Source organism: Phaethon lepturus, unplaced genomic scaffold (assembly GCF_000687285.1).
Source record: "Phaethon lepturus isolate BGI_N335 unplaced genomic scaffold, ASM68728v1 scaffold13634, whole genome shotgun sequence".
In the NCBI taxonomy this organism is placed as follows: domain Eukaryota; kingdom Metazoa; phylum Chordata; class Aves; order Phaethontiformes; family Phaethontidae; genus Phaethon; species Phaethon lepturus.
In genome coordinates this window covers 36885-56337 of record NW_010534082.1, presented here as the reverse complement: position 1 = coordinate 56337, position 19453 = coordinate 36885, and the positions used below count along the sequence as shown (strand labels likewise).

Here is a 19453-nt window from a genome sequence, read left to right as displayed (position 1 = left end):
TTTGTCCTAAAGCTAGAAAATTTAAATTATAAATACGCACTTTAAAATTGAATATGCAATGTCTGCTTAATTTAATTTCTTCCCCTATCCATACTGAAGTCTTTGGCTGAATAAAGAAAATATCTACTATTTTTCTTTCTGAGTAATAACATATAGCTCGCCTCTTTCAACTCCATTTAACAAATGTATTTATGGTCTTATTAGCGTATTTATTTCATTTTATTTAAATTTACATCTGTACTGCAGTTTATAAAATAAATATTAAATAGAGTTATAATAAAGAGATGTGAAAGAAAACTCCTGCCTTCTGAGAGAAATTGTTCTTTAAAAACACATAACTGCCTTTTAGCTGACTTTGGAAAAAAGCTTCTATACATCTTCAACTAATAGAAGCTATAAAAAACCCTTTGTAATATTGGAACCAGTTGAGAAACCACAAGTATTCAAATGCAGGAAATCATGATTTTATAACATTTTAATGTGATCTACTCTTGGGAAACAAAGTTAACCAAGCCCTATTTCTGTACAGGAAATATTCCACTGTACAGTTGTAATACATTGTGGTGAGGGGTACAGCTGCAAATTTTTCACCTGTAATGCCCCACTGGTATTGTGGCTTACTGAATTGCATCAAGATTGCCTTCCTGTCCGGAAAGCCCTCTAAGTACAAACAAGACTCTAAGCCCAGGTTTTATTTTCCCTTGGTATCAGAATATGGTAATTTAAGAGCCCTGAGAAATGCTTTTTAACCTTTTAGAAGAAATATGTAGCATTCTTTTATTAGGAACTATGTTCTTTGCCTTTTTAAAACAACATGTGACCAACTTATCTTATCAATTTATCAGGCTAGCAGGTTCAGAGCGAATGCAGGTGCGTAGAGTAATGTAATCTGTCACAGATACTGACTTTTTTCTTTATGGAAAAATTACCTTAAACACACTAATAGCTTTTGTTACGAAAGCACAGAATAGCGCTATGCTATAACTGAGAAGATTTCTGATGGACTTTCTAAACAAGAAAATGTATGCACTATTAAGTGTCAAATCCACTTTATTCTACTAACTGCCGCTCATCTTGAGACTGAGTTCACGTGAAGATCACTCGCTTTTCTAACAGCAAAAGCAACAGTATTTCATTTAATTTATTAGGGTCTTAATTTATTGTTACATGTATTGAGAAACACATTTATACAGATAGGCAATCTTACATTAGGGACTTCTCTATTTCGTGCAGTACTCTTTATTCTCTTTTTCTGATACAAGAACAATCTTCCACATTTTATTTCAGGCTCTTAATTTTCCAAGTTTCAGTATTTATTAATAATATAAGCACTATGCTGTTGAAATGCAGTCACCTCTGGGACTGGGTAGCAGTCTATTAATACAGAAAGTACTGCGTAATTTTTGGTGTATGGGCTATTTTGACCCCATATTCGCACCACAGTAAAGCCTGACGCCTACAAGAAGTGCCCCGAGATCAGCGTACAGCAGGAAGGACTTCGGTTTGCAAAGTTTCATAAATCAGAGTTACAAAATCTGAAAAGTACAGAACACGAGGAGAGTGTAAATCTGTCATTAAAATAATCTGATGGTTTCGTCAGTCATCTGGCACCCGGTAGAATTTTCACTGGCTCAGTAACCCCAAAGGGTAAATTTCAGTGTGATGCACAGGCAAATTATGCACAACTTCCATTAACATTCCCAACGAGTTACGCTTAACTCCCTGCAGACTGCACAGAAACTGCAGGCCAAACGATACAGTCTCATCTCAATGCAGTGAACACTAAGATCACACAGCAAAATAATTAAGATTATACACACAAAATACAGTAACAAAATAGTAAAGTCTGAGATAATCCTACTCTCAGGCAAGGAAGTTCACAAATAATGTTTAAAGCTGGAATTCCTAAAGAGAACGGGCTCTGTTTCAACATCTGCTTAAGTCTCACTATGTGACATTGCAACTCCTTTAGCCTCGACTTCCTTCCTTGCAAGAAAATGAAGACGATACTGATCATTAATAGTCAGAGTCTTAACTCCCGAAAACATGTGCAAAACTCTGCCCAGAGTCACAAAACTTGCTCACATCCAGATCATCTGAAGTGTAAGTGGCTCAGGCTAAAAGCAAGCCTTCAGCCCTACAGTTATTTACACGATGACCTGCATCCATCTTCGTACACATGCATGGATGTAAACATGGAAAGCAATTTCCTACGTTAGAATAAAAGGCATCTGTTACAGTTCTCATTTATGATCAGATATGCTCAATAATTTTACTGTATTGTTTCGTTTCAAGCTTGTCACAACTCCACACAGACAGAAATCAGAAAAACACCGTACAGAGTCTACGTACAGTAGCGGTATGACTAGTGCAGTCATTTTCGGTAACATCAAAAGGTAGACTTTTGAAGAAATGTAAGTTCTAAAAAGCAGAATCCCAAAGCACCAAATCTGCCTTCTGAGCAATTCACAACAGCTAGACAAATTATTTCACCGTCCATCTAAAAAGTCTGATTATTTGAAGACAGTACTGAACTGCATGGCAGTAGATTCAAAAATTTGCAAACCGACAGGTTTATCGATAAGCACAGTTGAACTTTACAGCTTATTATCTAATAACACTATGAACTTAAATCACTAACCTGTCACACACAAATCATCTGGATTTCCAAAATAGTTGTTGCTTTGGGAATGTAAGAAATAAATCAAACTTGAATAAAATTTGTGGTTTCCCAAAAAACTCTTTTCCCAGACTCTCAAATGCCCAGCTGAGCGCTGTAGCCCCAACAGGGAATGAAAAGTAAAAAGGAAGCAGAGGCAGCCAAAAATGAGGTATTCTCTGTTAAAAGGAAAAATGAATGTCTTTGACATTGATCATAATTCTTTTCCTGTTGACTGTCATGTCAAATCTTTCCTGGAATAATGACTTACAGTAGGTCTAATGTCAGTCATTCTTAAGCTCATGCTTCCTTAAGCCACTGTTTAAACAACCACAAGGTGTTAGAAAATGGCCGTTTACTGGCTGACAGTATGAAAAATCAGATTCCAGGCTGCAGAGTGTGCAAATGTTTTATTTAAATCGCATAAGCATGTAGGGCAATTCAAAAGACAATTTTTTGAGCCCTTACCTTTTGAAGTTGGAAATATTTTATGTTCTCCTCAAAGAGATTTCACCAGCTCAGCAAATGCTCTGAGTGAATTTTACCAGTGGTTTTATTTACCTAGTCTTTCCTTATTAAATCTCAGTTAAGCCCTTGCAACCTCAGAACTATACTCACTGCCCTAATTTTCTCTGGTAGACCTTGAGATTTGGTCTCTTTGGTCTCTTAATTTAATCACCACTTTTCTAAATCAGGAATAAGTGCTCTGTTTATTAGGACACTATATAAAGAAGAAAGGCCAAAAAAGGAGACCTCAGCACACATTCATCTTTTCATCAGCTGTTATAATGCAGACTACACTTGCATGCAATAGGAATCCTGGCAGGTACACAAGGGAAACATCCTCAAATACAAAAACCTGTCAGGGTTATAGTTCAGTAGATATTTTATTTTAACTTCACATGAAGAAATGAACAAATGCCATAGATTATCTTCCTTTTGTCTTGTAAGCTTTAACAGCTTGTGTGTCTCACTGGATGACAATCCAGGAGAAAGAATTTTAAGTCTGTGTTGGTGATGCAGCTTAAATAAATCCCAGAGCTCAGAATTGTGAGCATTACACATTATATGATCATGTTGATCGGACAAATCTGGTTTTCTCCACCTTTTAAATCCATGGCCACTCGTGTAAACACTCTTGTGACAATACATAGCTTTTTGTTTGAGACATGGGGCAGTGCCAGCAATATTCCTTATTGGAAAGATAACTCTACAATGGAATGGCAAACACTGAGCATCTCTGTAAAAAGTTCACTAGCTAAAACAGGTCTCCAGCTGTACAGGAAATAATTTGTATGTCCTGCTCACCTGCTTGCACAGAAAAGCCAAACACTTCCTTGATGGCATACAAATTACTTTCCTATCTTGGTGAGCCCCTCGCAATCTTTGCTCTCTTCCTTGCCAAAGCAAACCTGTTAATCTTGTTCTTGGTAAAGATAAATGATATAAAAATGTGGCGCAGATGAAATCAGAAAAGTAGAACAACGTAGGCTAATCAGAGGCAAAGACAAATGTAAATCTGAGATTCTCAATACTGCAGGAAGACACAGGAAGACACTGGGAAACTAGACATGCAGTGCAAGTACAGTTTTAAGACCCACCAGCACTTTCTTTGAACTTAAATGCCTAAATGTAGCTAACTCCGCATCGTATCTGTACAATTTGAAAGTCACTATTGAATCACTAACGTAACTTTTTTCCTGCAACTCCCTCCTTCCAATTGTACAAATGCCACAGAAATGAAGAACGCTTATCCTTTCTCAACTGCTGCAACCTGACAGATCCAAGGAACTGTACAAGCATGGTTGAATTTAGCATTACATGACAGCTCTGAAATACAGTCCCTTTTTATGGTGTAGAATATATTCTCCTTCAATTTTCTTTATGTTCTGGGACAGAGGCATTATCTGCATAACCATAAACTTTTGTCTGGAATTAGAAATTGCTCTTACTCTTTTCTTCCTAAAGCCATATTTCCAAAGCAACCAGAATAATCAGGGTGGAGGAAATAGCCACAAATTCTCTTTCAGCTGTCCTTGTAACCAGCTCAAGCCAATGTTCTCACCAGTTAGGAGATGAGGAGAGAGACTATGAAGCCCTTCCTCTGCAGTTTAGATGTCTAGCACACTTTTGCTCCTGAGTTGCTCACGTATCTTCTACAACTTTGATATCTCCTGCAGGAGACATTTCTATATACCTTACAAAACATATTCTGTTTGAAGGCTATTAAATTCTTCAAAGTCCTCAGCGGAAGACATTTTATGGACAGATTCACAAGAATGAGACTCATCACCACCAACAGATTCCAACTTTAGCTGCTATGAAACAAGAGCATCATAGAACAAATAAACGACCTGTTGCCCTATAACAACGAGCTGGTTGCCTTGTAGCACATAGTTTACTATTAAACTGGGAAACTGAGACATACCTTAAGTCTTCACGTGTGAATACTTGCTGAGACAAATCTATAAACATCTGCACAATTTTTACTATAGAAATTACCTGCTTAAGAGAACGTCCAAAATGTAACATTAACTGTTTCTGAGCAAGAACAGTAGGCTTTGTCTCTCTGGTTTTGTGTACGTATTTTCTGTAAGTACGTAATACAATAGGCTTTTAAAGTTGCTCATCCACCCATCTTCAACCAGAAGACTTTCCCTTCAATCTACTTGAATGATTTAGAAGTTTCATCCATTGTAACTGAGAAAGTCTCAGAGAGCATCCTTTTTGATGCACCAGTATCAATCTTCAATATTTTAAAGTAATGACATTGCTACTTCATTGTGCTTATTATCTTTTGAATTGATTTTCTGATTTTTTTTCCGAGTTTGGACTTTCCTCTGTTCCTGAGGTGTGAATATGATTCTCACATCAACACTGTTCTACCCTTTGCCCTTACTGATTTGTGCAGTAATGGATTACCCTGGCTTACATGACATTAGATGGAATCAGCACCGGGATTAACTTCATTCTTATGAAATGTGTGCTGTTTTAAGTGAAGTTATCAGTGGAATATGCTTTTTCTTCTCTATGTATTTCAAAAATAAGCTTAGCAGTATTCAAGATCAAAAGGGTATGCCTTTACCAACATTTGAGTTGCTGCCTGAAGGTCTTTTCTGCAGATCCCCTTTATACAAGGGGTACATTAGTGGTGGCTTAGAGCAGTATTTATCACATTACCTGGACAAGACACAACCTATTTACTTTTTAATCTTATGAGAAAATGAAACTACTGCTCTTGTGTGTATATCCCTTCATCCCACATTGATCTGTACTAGGATATTTAGCTGTATCTAGAGCTTTCTAATCACCAATCAAAAAATCTCACAACTTGAAAAACAGACAACCATTTGCAGAAATGAAATGGAAGCTGATAGAACAGTGAAGAGTTACTAGTTTTGATCAAGGAACTGGAAGGATGTTCAGTATAAAAGACTGAGGAATATTCTACATCCATAGCACATCTCTTTCTTGATACAGAACCCAGTATTACCTTTTTTTTCCAGTTAGTTATACAAGGTTGCACCCAGAACACTTGTAACCACAGTAGCAAATGGGGTTTTGCTTCACTTCATTGATTTTGTGTTCCAAATACAATACTAGCAAAGACAGGACATACATGGGTCAGAACTTGCAAATACTACTATATAAACCTTAAAACAGTCTTGAGAAGGTATATTCAGAAAAGATCGTGGCAGTGATGTAGACATAAGAAAAGGTCTTCAGGTCATAAAGGGCTAGAAGTGATGCCAGACAATGGCTTTAGTACCCAAGGATAAGAAACACATTATGTCACTGAAGAGGAACTCTTAAAAAAATTAAGAAGAGCTACCAAGGAAGTCTAAAGGTGTTTCATCAAATACCAGTTATTTGAAACAACGGTAAATCACATAAAGCCAAGGAACATTTGTAGCACCTGAAAAAGGGACAACGAGGGATTAAAAATTAAATAGAAAAAGAATGCAATGTCTGGTAAACAGGAAGAAGAACGAGTTCAGATATCTTCCAAAAGAAATACAATCCTGAAGCAGTTTCTTGCAAGTGCATCTAGGATTCTCTCTCACTTCCTTCAGACAAATAGATCAAACTTCTATTTCAAATAGCTAAAGAAAATGCAACATAACACACCGCGACAGAAACATCAGTTCTTCCTTTTCCTTCCACAAATATAAGCAACAATGTTGGGATTGTAAAAAAGTATTAGAAACTTGACTAGTGAAACTGCTTACCTTTTGCAACAACACAAGTAAAAGGACAAGAAAATAAGCTCTTGGGACAGTCTAGAAATAGCAGCAAGGTAAGGTTTTACAGAAACAATGCAATTCATATCACGTCTTATAATCTGAAAGCTGTTCACTTATCCTTTGGCCGCAGCAGATGATACACAACAACAATATCTAGAAAAATTCTCTTTATGGTGATGCTTTTGCAAGTTCCAGGAATTTGAAGACTAGCTATAAAAACAGAGAGGCTTCTAAAATCTACCCATGAAAGAAGTTTAACAAAGATAGAAAGCTAGGTGAAATGTCACAGCAACTTAATCAGAAAGAAAGAACATGCAACTGGCAAACTTTAAATTCCAGACAAACTACAGAAGTGCACCTTTGCCTGGATTTATGTGAAGTAAGGGATTAAGGGAGACTGGTTACACAGCTGGTGACATTATGGGTCCTTGTAGCATTTGAACATATACACAATCCTGTGAAAGTTTTTAAAATATATTTTTAATATACTTTGGTATCATTATTGTCTTTAAATTTAGACACTTTTTTCAAAAATGCTGAAGGCTTTGGCTTGTAGATGTTTCTCTAATGTTTTGTGTCAAGAAGTGAATAAAAGTATTGTCTTTTTATATTTTGTGCATTTTCCATATGCACTAAATACGCAGTATATTAAGAAACAGACATATATCTATACAGGCAAAAGAAGTGGAGCTGATGAAAGATCTCCTGATTAATTTAAATCAGAACCTAAAGTTGAAATGGGTATTTCAATGTAGTTTACCTAAAGAATTGTATTTCATTGTAGTTTACCTGACTCTGTATTACTTATTCCACCCACATATCTATGTTAGACTAATAAAAAAATACATATTGTCCATGTTTAAAATGGCTGTTTATCTACATTTTGCAGAGCTGTTCTCTGTAGGTGCATGGCCATTTCTGGAAAATATGATAAATCACCACTTAGCGCGCCAGGCAACAGTTACTGCTATAATTAATGGCCCACTAGCAAAATGTAGATCCTCTTGTAGACATTTCTGCATTCCATGTGCCCAAGAGCATGGTTTTTGAACAGATGTCCTCTAATTTGGCTGATATCTTTCACCTCTTCCCTTGTAATTGAAAGGCCAGGGTAGTAATATAAGACTTACTAAGAATTAATTAATCATAAAATTGGAAGACCTTAAGAAAAGAGTGTGCCACAGTAAAAAGCATCATGGAAGGAAGCTATACAGGCACACTTGACCACAAACTTAAAACGAGACTGATGGAAACAGTTCTTTGCGGTCAATGTATATGATTAAATGCAAATCTGAAGAATTACCTGAAGACCAGTAGAAGTTGACAGAACCTGAGAACTGGTAGCTGAGTGCTTCCTCGTTTCTATCTTACTGTCTGAGGCAATTGCAGGGGAAATGAAAGAGGATTGCAACTACGTTCTTTTCTCTAGACCGTAGCATGGAAGCACAAAGCAGAAGAACGTCTATGCTACTAGAAGTCCAGCTGCGTATGCCCACTTGAAGAAGAACTGATATTCCCCCTGTACAGGGTCATATCATTACACAAGCACATACAGTACGTTCATGATGTCTGTTATCTATAATGGGAGCTTAATGTAATTATACCAAAAACTTGGTGTGCTGTGCTCTGAAAATACCATTCTGAAAGAAGGCAAATTACTGGCTTTCATAGCAACCTAATAGGGTCATCAAGACAGCATACAATAACACAATTTTGATCTTTGATTCAAACCTCATGCCAAGTGGAGCTGATTTTTTTTCCACTTAATTTTAATTTTCATATAACTGAAAGGAGCTGACATTTGGCTGTCTAGAGGGCAAAGAAATTGGCAGGACACTTACATGATCTCACTAACAGTATGTGCACGGTAATAACATTATACCATTTATCTGAGGAAGATTATCCTACTTATCCATAACTCAAAGCATATTGGTGCGTAATTCAATTTTAAAAGCAATTGTTAAAGTTATAGCAATAATGAAATAGAAGTCAAAATTTCTGAACAAATAGGAAGAATTGGGAGATATTTATTTCCCTTGACTGACAAAGCTATTCTGATTAACAGGCAGATTAAAAAAAAGACAGATCCAATTTGTAATACAAAAAGAAACTGATATTAACAAAATTAAAATCGAGCAAAAATCAAAATAGGTATGCAAGGAGTAAGTGAATTTATAAAGATGAATTACACTAGCAGGAGAGAATGTAACTACCTGATTGTGTGCTTTACAAAGCAAAAATTATCAGAGCTAAGGATCAGTGTAATTGTGAGTTATGGTCTATTTTTGGGGCACAGAGTGCACAGCTGCAGCACTCAGCCCTTCTTTGAAGGGCAGTTCCATGACCTCACACAGTCAAACTGCACTGCTCACTTCAACCCTCTCAAAGCAAAATGAGAGAAAATAGATCCTTTCTCTTTACCCTGTGGGTCTTCCTAGAAGCAGCACAGCCATCTGCCATCACAGACCAGGAGAGGATAGCTGGATTGGAGATTTTAGTTCAATGATTCCACTGAATCTTGGCAACTTTCAGACCAGGTCTTTCCTCACACAGTTTCAAATCAAATGAATTCTTTTAAGTAAAGATTGATGGATGAAATCATAGGAAGACAGAATAAAACCTCTGCATGCTTGCAAACCAGAACTGATAAATTTGGCTATAGCTTGTTCCACTTTACAGGTAACTGGTTAAAACGTTTGTACAAATAGTTTAAAAACTGAAGATGTACTCGAGCTGTGGAATTTGCCTCCCATTGATTTTATAGACCTTCTGACATTTGTTCTGTGCTCATTTTAATAAACTTAGGTTTGAAAACATTCACTTCACAGTAGTAACATTTTCTTCTGTTAATGAAAGTAGAAAACTCTGAAAGAACCCACCTGAAGAACATCTCCAAGGTCAGCAGTGCTAATATCTGGGTCCTCAGTGGTATTAAAAGGAACAGGATTAATTCTTACAAGAGTGAGCACTCTGGGTTCTGGATATCTCCACAACATCATTCCTGGACTATCCTCGGTTTCATTGTAAAACACAACTTCATAGGCACTGGGCAGTTTTTGTGCTTCTGTCAAGTGAAAGAAAACGATAATCTGTTATATAATTTCTAGAAAGAAACATGCTGGTTTATGAGACCAAAGTAGTTAAAAATAAACCCCTCAGGATCAAAAGGAGAGAAAATAAAAAAGCAATTTCCCTAACTTTTAAAAGATTACAGCTTAATGGAAAGAAATCAAAAAACTTTTTTTTTTCATTCTAGCAGATGTCTTTTCAAATGCTTTTCCAAAAAAAGTAAAGTATTCATTGTAAGGGGCAAGTAATCTTTAATATGTTACTACTGTATTTACTTTATAATTAAAAAAAGAGAGCAATAGTATTCTTCTTACCTGCATCTTGTATGTACTGGAACAGACCTGTTCTCAGATCATCTGAGGTATGCTCAGTTTTTGAGGCCTGATTCCTTTCCGCAGAGGAACGAGTGGGGGGCGTATGTTCAGGTATCAATGTCTCTACAGTACCCTTTTTAGTGAGGTACTGCCACAGAAGCTCCTGGAGAAGAACTAAACAGTTCAAATGCTCTTGACCCCAGAAAACCTTAAAAAAAAAAAAAGATAATAGGCAAAACAATTACATACAAATATTCAATCATTTTTGAAGGAAAAAAACTCCCCAAAACAATAGGAACTCTATATGGCTTTCAGCCTGCTCTACTTCTACCTTAATTGCTTGCAAGTGTCCTTAATGTGAAAATAAAGAACAGAAACAATAAGAAATAGCTACAAAACCATTTGGCAAATTTGTTCTTTTCATCATTTGAAGGAAAGCATTAATTCTTACCACTTACAATTGATACTGATGCTGCCTGGAAGAGTACAGAACTCAAAAGTGATATGCAAGAACTTACAGCTGAGTGCAGCACATAGTGCCAGGACTAGTCACAGGTTTTGCAGTTTAAGATGCAAAAAAAAAAAACCTTAAAAATGCAAGTTTAAACTATTCAAAGAGCATGTTGCTCCAAAAGTGGAATTCTGGAATGCATTAAATACTGAGTAAACGACACCACAAAGAAAATGACTAGAAAAACTCCATCTCAAGCACAAATATTGATTATATACAGCATATAAATTGAATGTGCTGCAAGTTCTTAGAGTGAGGTTTAGAAGTTTAAAGTTTTTTGAAGTTTAAAACAGAAATTTAGAAAAACAGCTAAGAAAAACTGGCAAAGTCCAGAAGATTCATACACTTCATAGCAAAATAAAAATCAAGTAGACACTCTTCTCTCCCAGTTTTGATGAGCAGCGCTGCTTTTCTCAAATCAAACTCCTGTTTGAAAGAATCACATTAACAAGTACAAGTCCTTTAGTCTTCATGTGCAGAAGTGGGCTCAGAAGCAATAGGGAAGACAAGGAAGCAACTAGCAATTAATAAAGAAATATAACTGGGAACCAGTGTGGGATGAAATCAAACCCACCAGACAGTAATTTATTAGGTCCATGGTAAGGGTAGGAGTAAAGTAAACAAGTCAGTTGTGCACATAAAGAGTAGTGCAAATTTTTACACTCGGGAATACCAATTTTCAAATATGAAAAAAAAAAAATCAGAAGATGTCTAAAGGGAGTGTAGTATAAATGTCAAGAAGGAAGATTTTCCTTCCCCTGCATCTATATGGAATAAGCCAAGACCCCTCAGCTAAATAGCCAGCCCTGAGCTAAATAGCCCTGGGCTACCCAGGTCATCTCCCTAATTCAGCGCATCTTCTCTACTGCAGTTTCTAGAGTGCCTCTGGGCTCAGCGTCCCACACTTGGTCTAGCACCACCTTGGAGGAGCTCTGTGTCACCGAAGCTGATCCCAGAGGCCTCAGTCCCCCACTAATGGAGGAGGGAGGAACGCTTCCCCCCCCACAACCCCGTTTTATTAATTTCATTTTTAGGCAGCCGGAACTCCAGAGCACAGAATTCCTACTACAATATTAACAGATGAGGCACCAGTTTCACGTAAGCTTTCTAGGCTCTGCTGCAATACAAATTAACAGTGTTAGAAGATGAGGTCATGTTTAGAGCTGGTAAAATCATTAGGCATAAATAAATTAATTTGAAACAGAATTGCTAATGTTTTTGTCAGCATTCTCAAATCTATTCTGCCAGACCAAATACTTAATTGTTTTCTGTAAAAGCTAATTATCCCAGTATATACTCCAATAATAAATGGCTTTCTCAGACTTATAGATATTTTTCTGGTCCTTGTCAAAACCCCACAATTTTGGAAAAAATAGAATAAACTTTTTATCATTAAAAACATGTAGAGTTAGTCAGCCAAGTACCTGTGAAAAACTAAAAAAGCTGATACACAAATGGATTTTATCTATTCATTAAGATATAATTTTTAAAAATGTATATAATTCAATTAGCACTGTTCCCAGTGCTGAGGGTTTAAGAACTTCTAATGCCAGTTCTGGGAAAAGACCTAGTGACAGAACTAAACGTCAAGATTTCCTTTTTGTGTTTTATGTACTTGATTTATATATTTATTTTAAAACATTTGGTGTGTATAGATACTACAATAAAAATAATTAAAACAAGACATATCTTAAAGCCCACTTGTTTAAGCCCCACAGAATCTATTTTTCATTTCAAGAACTCCCGTGCTTCTTGGACTGGTTTCAAGTTGTGGGCACTTCCAAAAAGGAGACGATAGCATGGAAAACTGAGTATTAATTGCTACAAACAACAGTTTATAATTACTCCCCTGAGAAACTGGTGTAAGTTTAAAAAGAAAGGATATGTATTTCTTAAAGCTATCCCTAGGCATTACAGACACATAGCTCATGGACAAACACACACACATCAGAACAGGGTCCTAGATATTAAATGTTAGCAATTTGATCCAGTAGTTTTAGGGGAACACACACATACAGCTACAATATATGGCTTAAACAGTATTTTAAAAAAACAAAACAAAACGCTGTACACAATTTTTCAATCAACAGTTTCACATGAAAAAATAGATACTTATTGTAAGAAGTGAAATAAAAATCACCCAAAACAAGCAAGCAAAAAACCCCAACCCAATGAACTGTTGTAGGCTGCAAAGCTTTACAGGCTTTCATGCAATTTATTCATGAAATCTCAATCATCCAAAGCCAGTCCAGCTCAACAGCAGAACCATAAGCATCTTATACAGACCTGCAGCAGTCCTCCTCTCAAATCGATGTATATTTTTGGAATAGATTGCTCTGGGCCAGGATCACCACTGTGTTTACACCACTTGGCTTCCACATTAACAGAGCAGCAAAAAGGGCCCATTAGAGATCTGGCTCTTTCTCTGAGACTTGTTTTCAGTAGGAAATCTTTTATGTCAAGGACAAAAGATGATCCATGGATTCCTAAAAAGAGAGAGAGACAATTAATCCCACTGGTAGTTATTCTCCCAACATTTATGGGGCTTATTTCCGGAATTCACTTTACCATGAGCCTGGGAATCTCTGCCCGCAAGCAATTACTGACACAAGTAGTCCCACTGACTTTCATGGAAATACTTGTGTGGACAATCGCTCTCCTCCCCAAGCAAGAGCACCACAGTTAGGCCACAAGACTTGTGATTTTTTTTTTTTTTAAGCTTTCTCTTCCGACACTGTTGAGCACACTTTATATAGTGTTGCAGTTATGGAGCAGGTATGTCTCATGCACATTCCTTGCAAAGAACTATTTGCCAAAACATTATGACTTTTTACATGTGTGAGTATTTTAAGGCTTATGAGAAGAGACATTTTTCATTAAACTATGAAATTTTTTTCAAAAGCGTATATTAAGAACAAGAACAGCTGCTTCACTTCATTATATTTTGAACTGATAGGAAATAGCTATTTTGAATGATTCTCTCTGCTTTTGGTCAGGTTAGTTGTTATAAAATATTGCCTTGTTAGGCTTTGGAGTGCGTAGCAGGAGAATAAAGGTAATGTTTGAATTCAAATAATTCAAAACAATTATTGTAACTCAAAATATATAACATGTGTTTACTTAAAAAACAGTTTAATCTAAACTTTTCACATCATAAGCATTTGCACTTTATAGAGCTTTATAACACATAAAAATGATAATGGCAGGTTAGATTTATGACAGAACTTATGTACTCTCATTAAAGACACAAACATTTTTAGGAAATAAACACTATCTAGAAATGTCACATCTCTTGTGAATTTAACTTACTGCATATCACTGTTTAATAAAACAGACCGTACTTAATATCTCAATATTTCTTTTGTATATTTACATGAAAAGCACTACATGTGAGGTTGGATTAACTTTTTTCTCTTCTGGTGCTCGTACTTGGACTCGACTCGACTTGGACTCTGAACGCTGAATGTCACCATACTTCATAATGCCCACAACTTATTTTTCTAATGAAACTGGGTATTTACCAAAGGCAAAAGATTAAAAAACACTTAAGGCTTACATACAGATGTTTCAAGGTACAGTTCCTTTTTATATTTTCATACCTTTGCCAGTAGAAAAATCCCACAAAAATACAATTTACTGTTTTGAATACATGCAGTAAAACTTCTCCTATGAATCTCTTTTTGAGTCCAGAAGGAAGTCTGAATCCTGGGAGTTATGATTTCAGAATATCGAGAAATATTTTATACAATGGAAGGAAAGATATTGGATCTTTTTTTTAATCCAGCATCCACTAGGAAGGGGGCCCAACAGTCAGTAATGGCATTGAATTGTATTCAACCTGTGTAGGTACCACAAACAAGAATCTCTCCCTTGAGAAGTCTGGAGTTTAGTTAAGAATGATCAAGGGCTTGAGTGAACCTTTGTCCCATGCCAGTCAACAGGACTGTTGTCACCGATAGGGAAAGGGGTTTTAGGTCTGGGTTATATATGCTGGCTTCTGAACCCCTGGGTCTGGTCTCATGTGTAATAGGTTTATACGACAGAAACTGTTCAGTGATTTTTTGACCTTGAGCTTCAGTGATAATGAAGAAAACTAACATCAGCACACCCTGATGCTTCTCCTTTTGGTATTGGTTCAGACTTGATTCTGTAAACCGTGGAATGAAGCAGCTTCACATACAGTCTTAAACCAAGAAAAAGAGGTATTTTTATGGGAAGGGCTCACCCTCAACCTGCTATGCCCAGTCTAGTTATTTCAAGAGGCACTACAATATTTGGAAATTCAATTTTTTATATACTCTATATGGAACTCTGATTTTAAAGAGGAGAAATTCTTGGTAACTATTGCACAATACAGCAATATACAGAAATGTTCTATAGTTTTACTGGAATATGTGCCAAGTTGCAGAAATAACAAAAGGGAAAAAGAAATGCCAGAATACAAGTGGTTTTATTTATGTTTTCTTTCACTGGGATTACACTTGGAAGGATTATGCTTTGCAGTCTTTTTCTGTTGTCATCTCAGCTCCACAAAGTACAAAGAAAACACAATATCCAACAGCTTAGAAACAGAACTTAGCATTCAGCACATAATACTGCTAGTTCAAAGTCAGCAGTGCCTTTCTCAAATGCTATGTAAACAATGAGAAATGAAGACACAGTTAAGAATAAGGAAGTGCTGGTAAATTTTAAATAAATGAAATATTACAAGACACATCCACGAATTGTGTCCTACAAATATGAGGAAAAGTCAGGGACTCAATGAGAGCTTTTTCTTTTTCTTGCTGCGATGCAGATTGCTCTTGTGTAGGCAAGAATCACAGCCTTGTCCTTCCTAGCAGTTTTATCTGCATGCCCCTTTGGGGATGAAGTGACTCTTAGTATAAAAACCACTGCGCTCTTAATAAAAAAAGAATGCAGAGAGCATTCAGACAAACTTGCACAAACTGATGTCTTGGGGAAACATAAAGAAAACAAATGAAGAACAACAAGTATGCACCAACTCTATAAAGCAATAGTAAATAAAGAGCCTGAGGGAAGCTTCATTGGGGTACTATTACTATGGAAATCCTAAAAGGATGACATCAGAAAAGAAATAATCTCACATCCTAAGGGAAGGGAGTGAAAAAATACCAGTATACACTAGAAGGGGGCTTATTTTAAGATCGCTAAATGCCATACTAACATTCAAAGTATATGGCCAGTGAAGTCGCTTTCCTACGACTAAAGCAATCATCTCAGAAAGGCAAAGACGTAAAATAAATATGTTTTTTTCCCCTCCCACACACTATTTTCAGTCAGTCTTTTCATGCATCTCTCATGAACTTCTGTTGTAGAATTCTAACTTCAGTTTAAACAGATTAAACCAAAGTCTCCATTTGAAGTTAACTTGAAACGGCACCATACAAGTAATATATCTTCATAAGCGATTGTTGCGATATGTAGAAGTTAACTTGTTCTGTTTGGATTATTGCTTATGAACACCAACACACTTTTCAGTACGTGCAATAATTTACTTCTAGGGACAAATAGTTTTGCGACTTTAAAATACTCCTCCAAGAGACTAATAAATATGAAGCACTTGCTTTGGACAGTGTTTAACAAAGGCTGCCAGCCCTCCATTGTCAGACTCCACCCAGACCCACAACAGCACTGCAATATGCTGCCACACTAACTGAGCAACATACAACTTACACTAGGCTTCCGCATGCCATTGGAAGGATTATCTTTATGATGACATGCTCAAAAGGAATATCAAGGTATTTTTATACGGCTGGAAAAAATGTAGGAGGGTTTGAAAAAAAGTTAGTACTTGCTTGGTAATGTCAAGAAAATCAATTGCTCAGAAATTAAAGATGGAGAATAGTGAAGAAAATTTACTAAAAGACAACATTCGCTTTGACATTCTAACACCTTTCTGTTTTCAGCCAGCAGAGACTTGATTTGTGCTAATACTTACAAAGACATTTCACAGAATCTGAATATCTTAATATAGTTACAAATATATTATATATAGGTTTATATATATATTATACATATAGGTTATACATATATGTTTATAAGTTTTATATATATATTTTTTAAAATAGTTATATATATATAGGTTTACATATAACTATAATATAGTTATATAAGTGTTTACCAATAATAGGAGGCTCCATGTTTGTTAAATTGCCCTGTGTGCATAGATCTATTTGTGTGTATAGAAAAAAAAAAGAGCTGGCCCATCTTAATAGATGCAGCAAATACATTAAAACAACTCTTGCCTTATAGTAACAATCACTTAGTGTTTAGTCACAACAGGTGTTAAGAATAAGTTCTGTTATTTTTCCTGGTTCACAGACAAAGGAAGAGACAATGCTTTGACATTAACTATGGACTTTCTGCTTTCAAAACCATTTAAAAATACTGATATTTGAATCAACTCCAAATGAAACAAGTAGAAATGTAGCAAGAGTTTTTTTTCTTTCTATTATGCCATGTGCATTTGCTCTTCCTATAGAGCTGCAAATCCTGTTTGGTTCACTGCACTGTCACCTAATACAAGACAGAGCATGAGTGTAAATTGGCAGAATTCTATATGGGAAAACATTTTTAAGAAAATGGAAACACATATTATAATAAGTACAGCAAATGGCACTGGACTATAGTCGAGCTATCTTTTGAAAAGCCTCTTGGAAGCTGGTAGCTTTGCTACAAACCGAAGCTCTAGGAAGAAAATTGGTTTTCTCGGCTTGGGGCAGCTCAGAAGCGAGACTGCGCCCCAGAGCCTGCCAGGCTGGTTCAGACGGGGCAGGATGCACGTGAGCGACGCGGTCTGCACCGCCCGCGCTCCCACCCAAAGGATGGCGGTGCTCTCTGAGGGAAGAAGTCCAGGCTCTCCCATGGGCCCTCCATGCCTGGGCAGCTGCAGGTTAATTAGTAAGTGTTTTCCTTAGTACCTTCTGCTTTAATGTCAGACATTACAAAGGTGATAATCTGTGATATTTGCTTCTGAGCATTCACTCTTCGTATTTGCAATTTCAGTAGCTGCTTAAATGTTGCCAAAGATACTGACAGCTTTGAATACGTAAATACGTTCTTATATCTAATATATGGGTACAATTATCTACATGATTTTTTTCCTCTTAAGAAAACTTCAGATACATCATGTAATGAGTAGTTACACTACAGTTACACTGCTCTGTTGACAGGTATCCTCTACGAAGCAGCTTCTGAGAAGAAAGGGTAACAAAGCTAATTACAGGGGAAATACTGCAGTTAACTTAAGAGTCAGCCAATTTATTCAAGTCTAGAAACAGCAGTAGCACACAAATGGTGAGACATAAAGGACAACTTTTCAGGAGAGATTTAGTTAACAATGCACTGACCGTGCTGGATTTCTCGTTAGTGCAGAGCTGAATCTTATGATAGTTCATTCTCCCCACGAGAACAGTATTTACCTATTACCAATTAACTATTCTTTAGTGAAAGAGAGTTTTTCAGCATTACATGGGGACACGTGCGGGCTCTGTAAAAACACGAGATGTGTAACACACGGTAAACAGAAAGTAATGATCTTAAACAGGCCAAACCCTTGAATTCGTCACTAATAAATGTCCCCATGCATTCAGCAGTCCTGGCTGCTGGGAGCCTGTTTTCTTCAAATACTTCAAACACTAAAATCCAGGAACATTTATTATTTTAATCCATTACAGGCAGTGCTTGATTTAACTTTATTGGTTGTGGTGGTGGTAGTGGTTATAGTGGGGGTAAAGCTATGTTCTTTTACACATCATTTCAAAAGGGCTTAATTATATTTTATAGCTCGGGCCAGGAATCCTGCTTGTTTTGTGTCTAACAAGGTTCAAATGGAGTTCAGGTCAGTGATGAATCAGAAGAGAAGTCAAAGATGGTTATCTATTTGAAATGAGCTCATCTCCCTTAAAGAATAACTGGGCAGGTACATCATGTTCATTACACTACTACATACTAAATAGCTGAAAAATCTCAAATCTCAATACTTGTTGATTTGGTAATTTTGGATTTTGTGATGCCTGATCAGAGAGGGCATATTAAAGTTACGATTTAAAGTCATTTTCATTTCTGGTCAAGGCTGCCTTAGGTACACGATAATTGGGACTACATTTGTAAAGCTCTATATTGCCCTATCTTTGTCTAAGTGGAGAAAAATTCATAATGGAAAACAACAAAACCAGGGTTTTTTTTTTTGCATCTGTGAGTCCAGTTTTCAAAACTGAGTGCTATACTGCCATGAGTAATACCTGGTTCTTGTATCATAAACACTTTATTTTTAGATATGAGCAGTTCTCAGAAAAGCAACTAACATTCTTACTCCAGCTTTACAGATGGTCATGGAGAGGTTCTTCAGGTAAAAAAAAAAAAATCTATGTATTTTTGCATCTTAATTTTAGGTGGTTGGTTGAAAACTTTGGTTTATTTTCAGGAGATAGCTGGTACCTACAACAGGTAGTTATGAAGTTGTAGACACTTTGCATTACTGAAAAATCAGACATTGAATGGTTGCACAGTAAATGAAGCGTTACAAAATAGTGGATGCTGCTCAAAATGTAGCCCTTTATAATTGCCAGAAGGTTGAATTAGAACTACAGCTTTGGTGTCCTGCTCGTCTGCTCTATGCTTGATTCACTGGATT

The 19453-nt window shown here is 36.4% G+C and overlaps 1 protein-coding gene across 1 annotated transcript in view; it reads right to left on the bottom strand.

Moving 5' to 3' along the window:
* The window catches only part of LOC104619517 (vacuolar protein sorting-associated protein 13B-like), a 118407-nt gene that overhangs the window by 69670 nt on the left and 29284 nt on the right, over positions 1 to 19453 (bottom strand). Inside the window, 3 exon segments of the mRNA XM_010285413.1 lie at positions 9783 to 9967; positions 10287 to 10494; positions 13084 to 13283. Coding sequence (XP_010283715.1) covers positions 9783 to 9967; positions 10287 to 10494; positions 13084 to 13283 — 593 coding nt within the window.